Source organism: Pleurodeles waltl, chromosome 11 (genome assembly GCF_031143425.1).
Source record: "Pleurodeles waltl isolate 20211129_DDA chromosome 11, aPleWal1.hap1.20221129, whole genome shotgun sequence".
NCBI lineage: Eukaryota > Metazoa > Chordata > Amphibia > Caudata > Salamandridae > Pleurodeles > Pleurodeles waltl.
In genome coordinates this window covers 483,996,361-484,009,856 of record NC_090450.1, presented here as the reverse complement: position 1 = coordinate 484,009,856, position 13,496 = coordinate 483,996,361, and the positions used below count along the sequence as shown (strand labels likewise).

The 13,496-nt window shown below is 43.6% G+C and overlaps 1 protein-coding gene across 2 annotated transcripts in view; it reads right to left on the bottom strand.

Moving 5' to 3' along the window:
- The window catches only part of SPHKAP (SPHK1 interactor, AKAP domain containing), a 1,657,471-nt gene that overhangs the window by 347,737 nt on the left and 1,296,238 nt on the right, over positions 1 to 13,496 (bottom strand). For both annotated transcript variants that reach the window (XM_069213857.1, XM_069213858.1), the window contains exon 6: positions 8,603 to 8,855. In XM_069213857.1, coding sequence (XP_069069958.1) covers positions 8,603 to 8,855 — 253 coding nt within the window. The remainder of the gene's footprint in view (positions 1 to 8,602; positions 8,856 to 13,496) is intronic.

The following is a 13,496-nucleotide window of genomic DNA, read 5'->3' as shown; positions in this document are numbered from 1 at the left end:
TTTCCTCATAACTCACTTGTCCTCTCTGATTTACTCACTCCTACTCATTCTGATTCAATCTCACAATGACTCACTCATATTCAATCAGTCTTACTCATTCACTCTTAGTCCTACTCAGTTTCACTCATTCTGAGTCACTCAGTCTCACTGTAACTCACTTTTACTCATTCACACTCAATCTCACTAATTCTCACTGATTCACTCATGCATAGTCATTCAGAGTCACCCTAACTCACTCGTACTCACTCAGACTCACTCATTCACACTCATTCTGACTCAAACACACTCAGAGACAATCATTCTCAGTCAGTCTGACTCAGTCTTCCTTACTCTTACACTGACTCACTTTGTGTCACTCATTTTCTGACTCATTAAGAATGAGTCAAACTTGACTCATTCATTATCACACACAGTAACACTCAGTTACACTCCCTGTCCTTCACCCTCACTCATTCATTCTCACTTGTGCTCACTCTTATTATAACTCATTGTCTTCATTTTGACTCTCTCCTTCACCGACACTCTCACTTTTACTCGCACATAGACACACAGGCATGCTCACATATAAACACACTCTCTCTGGGCACACACTCTCACACATACATCCACAGTATTTAAAAGGGCTTTTCACTTACCTTGCTGTCTGTGCAGGTCCCATTTGGACTCCTGATGCTTCTTTCAGCTTAGGTCACTCAAAACGGAACCCTCAAACCTGCGCAGTCGCAGATTGGAGTTTTCAGTCTCTGCTCGTTCACAGCACCCTTTCCCAACTCTATGATGAGTTGGGAAAGGGTGGGGTGATTGACTAAGTGACATGTAGCCATGGGCACTGCAGGGCATAACCCTGCATTGCCCGTAGATAGCTTTATCTGTGACTCTTTACCAGTGAGGTGTGCCAAGGGTCTGAGGCCGCGGCTGGGGGTTTCAGCAGCCCTTCATAATCTCTGATGGCTGGTGCAGGTGTCTTTGTGCACCTGCACCAGACATCAGACATTCTCTCTAGCAGAGGTGTCTTGGGCTGCTGCTAGACAACATTTTTTTTATACTAAGTGAACAAAGGATTATTATTCACTTTTGGTGTAACAAAGCAAGGGGCTGTAACCCTGAAGCCCTTAAGCGAAAACCAGCATTGGTGTTTATGTTGACAGATATTACAGATTTGAGTTTAGGTTTATTAATGGCAAGAATATTTGAAGAGGGAAGTTGTGGTGGAAATATTGGTGCTGTTGTTCAGGTTTGTCCTGCATATCAACACAAAGAGTTCTTATTTTTATATTTCAGGTCTACTCTGATCAAAGAGGGGAGAACCAGATAAAGGTGGTTGGCGTTAAGTGAAGAGTGTTATGTAGATTGTACAGCATAGTATTTAAAGCATATTGTCCATAAACAGTTCATAATTTCCGTGTGACCTATCGAGATCCAGGATGACCGGACCCATTGTAGATTTTCAGGAAAAGTACTGGCCATGTAAATGAGCAGTATTTTGATTACCTCTCTGGAACTTTATTTTCTGTGGATATCCCGAAAATCTGGCATGGATTTGGCAGCCCTGGACCTATGTACAACATCACTGCGTTAGTTCAAAACATGGCTAAATGCGCAACTCTTCTTAGCTAGGTTTCACCAAATATCTTCTTTGAATGCAGATTTATCAGTCTAGACAATGAGGAAGTCCGCAAGTTAATAAATGACCTCTGTTGATTTTCAGGACTGTATATCCATATAATTTAAATAAAGTTTGTATATTACATTGGGTTCTCAGATTGTAATTCCATCTCTGGACTCTGTCCTTTCCTGTAAGAAAACTTGGGGAATGTTATTGCCAGTGGAGGATGGAGTGCCATCTTTGACTGTCTCATTAATATTGTGCTGAGTCTCACAAAGAGCTGAAATAAAATAAACTCCATGATCTTCAGTTTGTTGACATTCAAATGATATTTTTTTTGTATTATTACTCCTTGTTTGTAAATTGGTCAAATAGGAAAATGTTAAAATACCTCTTTTGGTACATTTCATATATTCTTTTATTATTTAATCTTTTTTTTTGTTATTTGTTAAAGAAGACTAGGACTTTTTGACCTATCACATGACAACCTTATTTAATGAATGCCTATATCTGTTTGTGGTTCCGGAGATATGGACGGGCTTGATCTTGCATCTGATCCACGAGAGGGAGGGATGGCTCTCGTCCTGAAAATTACAGGCTAATAACCCTGTTGGATGTTGTTGGCAAGGCTATTGCTAAAATGCTCTTACAAGTGCTTGAATCATGGATAATGGAAAACAACTTCATACCAATGTACCAGACCAGGTTCAGACCTAACTCCTCTACCATGAACAATGTGATTGTACTCTCTTAATTTGGGTGCTAAAGCACTGAAAATCTCTTTGCCACCCCTATATGCTTGCTTCATAGATTATAGTGCAGCTTTCAATAGAGTTAACCGTAACATTCTGTGGAAAAAACTGGCAGACTGGGGCATACCGAAAATGCTATCGGCGGCAATAACACCCGCACAGTTCCCCCTCCCGCTCCTGCCTCCCAGCTGTCCTCTCTACTCCCCCTCCCTACTTAATGGCACCCGCTGCGCGGGAGGAAGAGCAACCTTACTGACCTGGTCAGTGAACTGCTCTGCCACTGCGTAGCTCCACTGGTAAGTGAAGCCCCTCTGTTCCTTGAACTCTGACCTCTGTCAGTAGTTCGAGGCCCTCCTCCACCCACAGACTTCTGCCTGCGCCTCATCCCTGGTGTCTCGTGGGAGAGCTCTGCACTTCTGCTGGGCTGCCCTCTGCCTCTTTTTCTTTTTTCCTCATTTTTCCTTTGTGTTCTGTTTTTCTGTGCCTTTCACTTTGTGCTTCCATCTGTCTTTCACTCATCTCTCACTTCGCTCTCTCTCTCTCTCTCGCGCCCTCATTCTTGTTCCCTGCCGCTGCTGCCCCTGCAGGCCCGCCCCCCCTTTTTTGCACCGTTCCCCCACCCGCTCATGCCTCCCAGCTGTCCTCTTCTCCCCGTCCCTACTTAAAGGCGGCCTCTGTGCGGGACGAAGAGCAACCTCACTGACCTGGTCATTGAACTGCTCTGCCACCGTGTAGCTCCACCGGTAAGTGAAGCCCCTCTGTTCCCTGAACTCTGATCTCTGTCAGTAGTTCAAGTCCCTCCTCCACCCGCAGGCTTCTGCCTATGCCTCATCCCTGGTGTCTAGTGGGAGAGCTCTGCTCTTCTGATGGGCTGCACTCTGCCTTTTTTTCTTTTGTACCTTTTTTCTTGTTTTTCCTTTGCGTTCTGTTTTTCTGTGCCTTTCGTTTTCTGCTTCAATCTATCTTTCACTCATGTCTCGCTTCACCCTATCTCTCCCTTCATTCTTGCTCCCTGCCACTGCTGCCCCCGCGGTCCCTCCCTCCTTTTTCATGCCATCCCCGCTCCCGCCTCCCAGCTGTCCTCTCCTCCTCCCTCCCTACCTAATAGCGGCCGCGGCAGCAGGCGAGCCGAAGGCACGCCTAAGGCACACCCGGCTGCGCCCGTCCGCGAACTGACCGTAACCAGCGCCAGGACCCTTGGACATCCCGCCCACCACCACTACTCATCATCAGCACTCATCACACTCGACCCAGGACACAACAACAACTGTAAGCAAGCATCACCAAGCAACACCAGGGAATCCTTCACCTGTCGCCACTGCAAATTCACCAGCCTCCATCAAGCAAGCCCTCCCCTGAAGACCCACAAAACAGAACACAACCTCAGATGCATCCTGATCAACACTCCCTCCATCCATAAGCATGCAATCGAACTCTGGAACCTCATTGACACCACATCCCCGACGTTGCCTTCCTCACAGAAACCTGGCTTAACCCCTCTTCGGCTCCAGACATCGCCATTGCCATCCCAGATGGCTACAAGATCATCTGCAAAGACCGCACAAACCGCCCTGGGGGAGGCATCGCCATCGTCCACAAAGACTCCCTGTGCCTCTCCACCAGCACCGAAGACTCCACAACCAACATGGAACTCCTCCACTTCCAGATTGGAACCAACCGTAACACCACTCTGTGCGGCACCCTGCTCTAAAGGCCGCCTGGCCCCCAACCCCCATTCTGCTACACCATTGCTGACATCGCCACTACCCATGCGCTCACTTCCAAGGACTTCATACTCCTCGGGGACCTCAACTTCCACCAGGAGAACACCAATGACAACAACTCCATGACACTGCTCGAAAAACATTGCCAACCTCGGACTCAAGCAACTCATCACCCCACCCACCCACTCCACCGGACACACGCTCGACCCCATCTTCACCGCCAGCAACCACATCTCTATCAGCCACATCACCGAACTCCAATGGACAGACCACAACTGGATCCACTTTACTTTCAACAAATCCCCTGACTGACACCCCGCTCACCTACAACCCAGCAGGAGCTGGAACTAGATCACCAAAAACCAGCTACTCACCACCCTCAACAATTCACCCACCGGACGCCCTCAGCACCAACACAACTGCCCAGGACCTCATCAACTAGATCTCAGACTGCGCCAACACCTTAGCTCCAATCAATAAACCCTCCAACAGATGTTCATCTAAGAAAGTTAACTTGGTCACCCCAGACCTCAAGGAATCCAAACAAAAATGCAGACGCCTCGGAAGGAAATGGCACACCGACAAGACCCCCACCAACAATGAAACCTTCAAAAAAGCCTTAAACACACACCACCAACTCATCAGGAACACCAAGAAAAACGCCTTCCAGGAACGCATCAACAACAACGCACACATCAGAAAAGAACTCTTCACGATCATAAGCGAACTGACCAAGCCCAGAACGAACTCCACAGACATCCTCCCATCACAAGAACCCTGCAACAACCTCTCCACCTACTTCCACTGCAAGATAGCAGACATCCACAACAGTTTTCTGACCCAGGACCATCCCACGCCCAACACCAACATAGTCTCCACCAAAGCTCCTCCAGACCCCCCCACCTACTCTGCTGGTCCAACATCTCTGATGAGGAAGCTCTCAACATCATGAACTCTATCCATTCCAGCTCTTCTTCCGATCCCTGCCTCCACCACATCTTCAACAAAGCGAGTAGCACCATCGCACCCAAGCTCCGGCACATCATCAACCGCTCCTTCGAAACTGCCACCTTCCCAGAAATCTGGAAACACCCTGAAATCAATCCCTTACTGAAGAAACCAACTGCAGAACCAGATGACCTCAAGAATTCCGTCCCATCCCTCTACTCCCCTTCCCAGCCAAGGTCAACGAAAAGGCTGTCAACAGTCAACTCACCAAACATATCAAACTCTTTAATATCCTTGACCCTTCTCAGTTTGGCTTCCGGAACAACCACAGCACCGAGACCACCCTCCTCTTTGCCACAGACGACATTCACACCCTCCTAGACAGGGGTGAGTCCATGGCTTTCATCTTCCTTGACCTGTCTGCCACCTTTGACACCATTTCCCACCGCACCCTACGGACTCGTCTCCACGACGCCAGCATCTGAGACAAGGTTCTAGAATGGATCACCTCGTTCCTCTTCGACAGAAGCCAAAGAGTCCAACTCCCCCATTCTACTCAGAGGCAACCAAGATCATCTGCGACATCCTGCAAGGCTCCTCTCTGAGCCCCACTCTCTTCAACCTCTACATGGCCCCCCTAGCTACCATCGCCAGACACCACACACTCAACATCGTCTCATACATAGATGACACACAACTAATTATCTCCCTCACCAACGACCCGCACACAGCCAAAGTCATCTTCCACAACGGAATGAAGGCAGTCGCCGCCTGGATGAATGGGAGCTGCCTCAAGCTAAATACGGAAAAAACAAAGTCATCGGCAACAACCCCTCAGCGTGGGACGTCTCGGAAGCACTCCGGCCCTCACCGACCACACCCGCAACATGGGACTCATCCTGGATTCATCACTCTTGATGAACCATCAAGTCAGCGCAGTCTCCTCCGCCTGCTTCAACATGATGCGCATGCCTAGGAAGAACTTCAAATGGATCCCTACTGAAACCAAAAGAACAGTCACCCAGATCCTCGTCAGCAGCCACTTGGACCTCAGCCTGTCTCATCAACAATGCCCCCAAACACAGCCACACCTCTGCCCTACTGAGAGACCTGCACTGGCTCCCAATAGACAAGAGAATTACTTTCAAACGTCTCACGCATGCACACAAAGCCCTCCACAACGCCAGACCAGAATACCTTAACCAAAGACTCCACTTCTACACACCCACCAGGCACTTTCTCTCCTCTGACCTCGCATTCGCCGTCGTCCCACGCATCCAGAAGGCCACAGAAGGAGGATGGTCCTTCTCCCACCTTGCCGCCAAACCTGGAACTCCCTCTCGATTCACCTCAGAAGAACTCCCACGCTTTCCCAATTCAGAAAGGACCTCAAAACTTGGCTCTTCAACTCATCTCCTCTAACCTTCACTAACCGCTTCCACCCCCCCAGCTCATTGAGACCCTAAAGGGTGATTAGCTGCGCTATACAAGTATTAATTGATTGACTGATTGAGTAATTAGTAAGCATTAAGGGCATGTAGGGCTGCGTAGGCTATTTTTATGCTGACTGGACTGCATACTCAGAGAACAATCAGACATTGAGGCTGCAGCCTCAATAGCAAGGTTTGCACAAAATGGCTTTGCTTTGCACATGACACTTTAAACTCCAGGTACTTTGCATTATCCCGTAAAGCACGAGATCCAGCTATATGCTGCAGATGGCCCGCACCACCAAGGACAGTGCAATTTTTTATTCACTGTTTAGTTATAGGATACGTAATTGCTTCGAGTTCAGGCCCTATATCAAATGTTAGTACATTAGGGCATGGCCTTGCATATGACACTTTATTCTCCGTGGATTTTGCACTATCCTGCAAAGTATAAGATTGTTCTATATGCTGCAGCTGGCTGGCTTGACCTTTTACTGTCTGTACTACCTAACATTCAATGCTATTTAGAGAGCAACCTGAGATTGTAGGTCTAACAATAAAAGACTGCACAAAACGACCTGGTTTTGGACTTGACATTTTAGCCTCAGTGTATTTTGTATTTGTATCTTGCATTTCACATTTTAGTCTCGGTGTATTTTGTATTTGTATTTTGTATTTTAAGCATTGGTACATGCCTTTTTGATTCCACTGTAGCCAGCACAGTAGGCTGCTAAATAACCTTAGCTGGCGTCTTGCCCATTGAATCAAGCCTGTCTGTGGCAACAGTCTACAGCATGTCTTGGTGTCCTCTTTATTTCTTACGGAGGACATCATTTTATTGTATCTAGTAATTTGGTAATTGAAGTATTATTTTGTTTGTTTTATGCTGTTTTGTAATAATGTTAAGTACATGTGCAATAAAGTGCCCACTACTACTACTTTGTGTTATTTGTGTAATTATCAAACTGCATTTAGTTATAACTCCCAAAGATGTCTTACTTAAGCAACAGAGATATATTTCCAAACTTTTTTCTTTGCTTCCTAGCAATCATTTTAGCTGTTTCAATAGTCACGTCGGCATTTTTCATATATAACTGACTGGACTAATATGACTTTCAGATATTCGAGGGTAAACTGCCCGTACAGATGTGCTTTTGTTTATTTCTTATGACCCAATCCTGCTTTCCTTAGCCTTTAAGGTACAAGGTATAGATAACATCTAAAAGGACCCAACATTTTACATTTACATCATATAAATATTTAAAAAATACACAATTCTCCCTCATTTAAATATGTGTGCGAGTTATATTCCAAACGTAAATCAGGAGTGAGGGTGCAGTGTGATTCGCAAATTTTAGTAATCGTATCAAATTAGGAACGTTATTAATATAACAATATAATATAACAAGGCTCTTGTGCCCCTTAGCGCCACATTTGCGGCAAAGCTAACAGGCCACTACCATAGCGCTATATTTACAAGGTGGCACAAACTAGGTTTGCGCTACCTTGTAAACCTATTTTGCCACATCATGCATAATAAAAGCATGATGTATGCGAAGGGGCGTTCCCTCGTTAGAGGGTCGCTCCAAATGACGCAATGCAATCTACAAAATTCTGTTATGCCATTTCTAGCGTCATTTTTAACTCCCGAAACAGGTGTTAAAATGAGGCCCCCATAGATTTCAACACTAAACTGGATTAGCTTAATTTTTTTAAACGTTAATCCAGAATAGCGTTACAATAGTGTTAAAAAAAATGACGCTACCCCTAACATGCGCCATGGTGCGCCATATTGTAAGTACGTTGATACCATGGTGGCATTAGGGGATGCAAGGGAGCCGCATGAGAAGTAATGCATCACTGGTGATGCGCCACTTTTTTGTAAATATGTCCCTTAGGTTTACTACAACATTAGTTACAAGTGGTAAAACGTTTTGTAATAATCTGTTTATCAAGCACAATGATTAAGTGGGTCTATTATCAAGTAAAACCAATTTAAGCTAGAAAGCCCACAATATTAGATTATTGGTAAAAATCCTGCAACCTTGCATCAAAGTGACCTTCATTAACAATGGAAGCGCTAACTGAAGGTTATGCATTATTTAATGAGCAACGCTATCTCCAGCAGCAATCGATTCCTACCATCCTGAAGATCGTCTTCATTCTCGTCTTCAAGGTGCTCCGACGCCGTGAGAAAGTCCTCCTCTATGGAGGACACCGAGCAGTTCGTGTCATCTTCGGGCTTTAGGGCCTTGGCATCTAGATGGAGCTGCCTCTCCTGCACAAACTCCAGACCAATCAGAAACTTATTGATTTCGTAGATGATGCACTTGGTGCTGTTGGCTCTTTTATTTCTTGCACACTGGACCAGGCAGACATCTGCCTCCCACGGACACTGCAAGGAAAAATAGGGCACTTGTTCAATTGAGCATGTGTCTAAGAAATTTTAAAAATGCTTCACCAAGAAAGCAAAATATATGTGAAGAACGTCATTTCGAACACATATATGGACTTATTTTAATTTGCTCTTTTATATCTACATTAAATTAAAATGATCTTAGCTAGCCTTATTGATAAGAAAGGCAACACACAGGTGAAATACTGCCCAGGTGAACTGCTTGTCACATAATACCTTACGTACCATTCAGTATAGCAGGCTTCAGAAGTAGTAAACAGGCACTGCTCGTCTTACACAGCTGCATTAATCATCAGTGTTTCAGGAACAGCATAGAATCTGGCATAATCATTTCCCTCTACAACAGTGGTCCTCAAACTTTTTAATGCCGTGTCCTTCCCAGTTGAAAACGAAAAATCTTTGGGCCCCCCTCAGAATTTTTGACAATTATTTTATAAAGATGACAATGTTTAAATATTTCTAGACCTATTTAAACATTGCAGTTAAGTACTGTTACCTTTTTTTTAAATGCAATAACAGGCTTCTGAATAAAACAAAGGCCTGTTATCTGTATAATGGTTCTTTAGGCCAGTGTCTGACGCCCCCCTTGGGAGGCCCGCCCCCAGTTTGAAGACCTCTGCTCTACCATATCAGCAGAAGAACCAGGGACATAGCTTGGCCAGTAAGATTGGGGTGGGGGGAGGGGGAAAGCTTCGGATTTCCCAACAATCACGTGGGATAGAATACATTATATGAGAAGCAGGACAGGTCCCCCACCTTAAGGATCAGTAGGAAGGGAGGGAAGTGCGAATTTTGAGGGGGTACATATAACTTTATATTTTGTGAAATAACAATTTTAGGACCTTTAAAACATAGATAAGGGTGTGCATTTTTGTCTGCATGTGTATGTCAAAATCCCAAGCAAAATCCTACAAACACCACACCATACCCGACTTAAATAAAGCACCTGTACCCAACTATTTACTACAGAATACATTTATTAGGTGGGTGTGACACCCATAACACCCCCCTTTGAAGCTACAGCCTTGAGAAAAACACCTGTACAATTATTGTAGATATGGGCTCGTATTAACTAGACAAATATCACATATTACAGCTACATTTATAAACTTTGCCCTGTGGAGCACATTGGTGCTCACTTAGAGTGCCACACCAGTTCAGTGGTAATTCCTCAAGGTAATAATTCTCATAAACCTTTCTGCATTTAAGAGCACATAGTTAATTTGAGATGAGCAAAATCATGAACTTTGCCCATACATTAAGGGTAAGGTCAGAAATGTCTCCATTTGGAAGATTGAAGCAGTTTCCCAGTTCCATCCAACATCACCTGACGAAAGGTATTATCCTGCCCAGCCACCAATTTACTGCAGCCTGATGGCCTGTCAAGATATAGTTGGACTTTCGGCTGCAGTGAATCTTCGACATTGACTGCCGAGCAGGAGTCATTTTCCCTGCTTCCTCTCACATGAACTGCAGCAGTTAGACACCCTCATAGCTGCCACTTAGAAGTCGCGCACTGCCCATCTCCATTGGTTTTTCTGTGTACTATCTATTCTCTGCCACCGGAAGTGCTGTTACATTATGCAAAGTAACTGAACCATAAATTGACCACCAGCTTTCTCTTGGTAACCTGATATGACATTCTCATTACATGATATGTATTACTGCTAACAGGTGGTTTAGAAAAACAATGAGAAACAGAAGAGCTAGTAATTTTGAGCAAAATATATCAACATATTAAAATACAACATTGTAATTTCGCCTGTATAATGAAGTGGTTGTCAGTTGCTGGAGGCTTCCATATAGTTTAGGGAAGAAGATGTTCTTAAGGTCCAAGCAGAGTTCGATCAGCAAAGCCATGTAGAGCTTATACACATTTTTGAGTCTTTGTTTTATTTGTTTATTGAGTTCAACAACTTGAAAAACCAAGCAGGACAGAGGTACATCAAGTGTTGTATATGGTTACATGCAGAAGTACATTTTTCCAGATCGTGTAACATCACCCATTCTATATTATTATTTTAAGAGTTGCACCAAAAATGCAATTAAAGATGTCTAATTTGCTATACATTACCCAGCAGACCAATGCATTCTTGATCAAAACTTGACTCTAATTTTGATAAGATTTAGGGGAATATTTATTAAAGACTTGCATCGCCCTTGCTCCATGGGACAGGGCAAAAAAGCGATACAAATCTAAACTAGATTTATCAAGTCATGGAATGCCACCTTGCATGGCCTTGCCTGGCTTGATAAATCTAGAGTAACGCAATGCTGTGTAAATCTCTGTGTTGCTTTACTCTGCTGTGGGAAGGCATTCAAAGGGTGGAGCATGGGTGTTCCCACGCATCCACCTATGGATTTTGACCCATTCCCAGATTTACCACTACTGGTGGACCTTGGAATGCACCAAATTCTTACGCCTTCCCAGGTGAGGTGACTCGATGTGCCACATGATTTTTTAATAAATATGCCACGTAGGACAAAAGGAGTTCCACTTATATACCAACCTAGTACACCAACATCTTGGTACATGGATCACAATTACAAGCGATGCAATGTTTATAGTGCCTAGATATTACGGGGTGCAATAAAGACCGCACGTTCGTATTTTTACCCTTTACATTTGGGGAAGTTAAACCAGTCAAAATTTGAAGTAGGGAATTGCATGGTAAATACCAACACATATAGAATCTCCTTCAGAAAGTACACAGCCTACAAGTTATACCCCATTTTTGAGGGCTATAATTTTAACAGACAGTCTTTAAAGTACTTGTTACATTTCTTACTTTGGGGTAAAGGTGTGATAATATGGGCTCACCGACCAGGGCAGTGCAATCGAGGCCTTAGTGTAATTTCTGTCAATTCTCTCTTTACTTTTTTTCTGCTTCAATGTATTTGTCAAATTTGCCATCATTTATTTTTTCTGATATTCCACATTTTTTCAAGTGACATACTTGTATCATCTTAAACAGTTTCAGAAAGTATTTTCCTTCATAACTGTGCTGTCATATTTACACACCTTAGCACTCGTAATTCGACTCTGCAAGTATTTGATCTATCCATTTATGTATATCACTCAAGTGGATACCTTAAAATACATTAACAATTCAAATACTGTGTATGTCAGTCAATCCATATCTTTATTAGACAAAAGCAATAAAACTACACACCAACAATTCAATTACACAAGCTAATAGGAAAACTATACAAAAATTTAAAACATTAAACAACATATTCATATTTTAAAGGTTAAGAAAGCAGTTTCCAATCTGAATATTTCTAAAGAAAAAACCCAAATCACTCTAAATAATGTTACCACCTTGTAAAAAGCATAATTTTTCCTAATTGCTAAAGCCCCACGAATATAATTGACTACTGTATAGCATGTAGTTTGAGGCTGTAGATGCTGTAAAAACAATGGACTTATTGTATGACGCCTGGGGCCGTATTTATGGCCAAGTCAAGGAGTGCAGTGCAGCAAGTCACCTTGCTGCTCTGCACTACGTGACAGGGAATGGGTAGGAATATGCCGTATTTAAGGCAAGATGGTGCATTCCTGTCCTTTCGCCTGCATTGCTGCACGAAGAGCTGTCTAGCGCAAACACAGGCACCAGGGTGCCAAGGAGACTGCGTTGCATGCAGGATTGTTTTTGTGCAGGAAGAGACACCTTCCTGCACAGAAACAATCCTGGGAGGAATATTCCTCTTTTTATGTGTGCTGCAGAATGCAGCACACATAGAAAGAGGAAGAAACAAGGAGAAATAAACATATTTCACCTTGTTACGCTTCCTCTGGAAAGGCGTAAGATTTTGTTGCATTTCCAGATTTACAAGCCCTTGTACAAACAATGCAATGGCATGGCAATATGTCAAAAACTATGGAAGTTGCATGGGAACACCTACCCAAATCCGAGTGAATGCCTTACCAGGGCAGAGTAATGGCATGCAGCGATTTACCTTGCATTACTTCAGATTTTTGGAGGCAAGTAGCTTTGTATGGCTTCAAAAATGTGACAATGTTTGAGAAGTTGTTCTACCACGTTGCGTGCTGCAAGAGCGACACTAACTGGGTCATAAATGTGGACCCCAATGTTTTCAGAATCTAAAATCGGACACAAAGAAATGCATTAATTGGCATCCTGCACAGAGTGCAAAAGAAAATAAAGTGCATTGTGGTCTGTCAGGTCACATTGTCATGGGACGGTTTGGTAAAAAAGAAAACCAACCACTTGATTGGAGGAAGGCTACAAGAAAGTGCACAGTGCTTAAATTAAGATGTGTAAGAAAAAATCTATATCTATAAGTACACCTCCATCCTTGCAGAAGTAGATACATGGAAGTATTGAACAACTGCATACATTGATTGTGTATGCGCTATCTGCGCCTATGATTAAAAACAAATTCCGAATGTAGCCTATAAAATGTGCATCTATAATGGTGGGAATGTTAAAAAATGTTGGGACTAGTTCCAAAAAGGCTTATTATAGGCATGTGATCATATCTATGTTAGCAAGGACAATGTCATCCTTAAGAATAAGTCATGAAAATTCTTCCTTGTGAGTGTACCAAAACTTAAGCCAGAGAAGCAAGATGTAATTCTTATACTATCTTCAATAT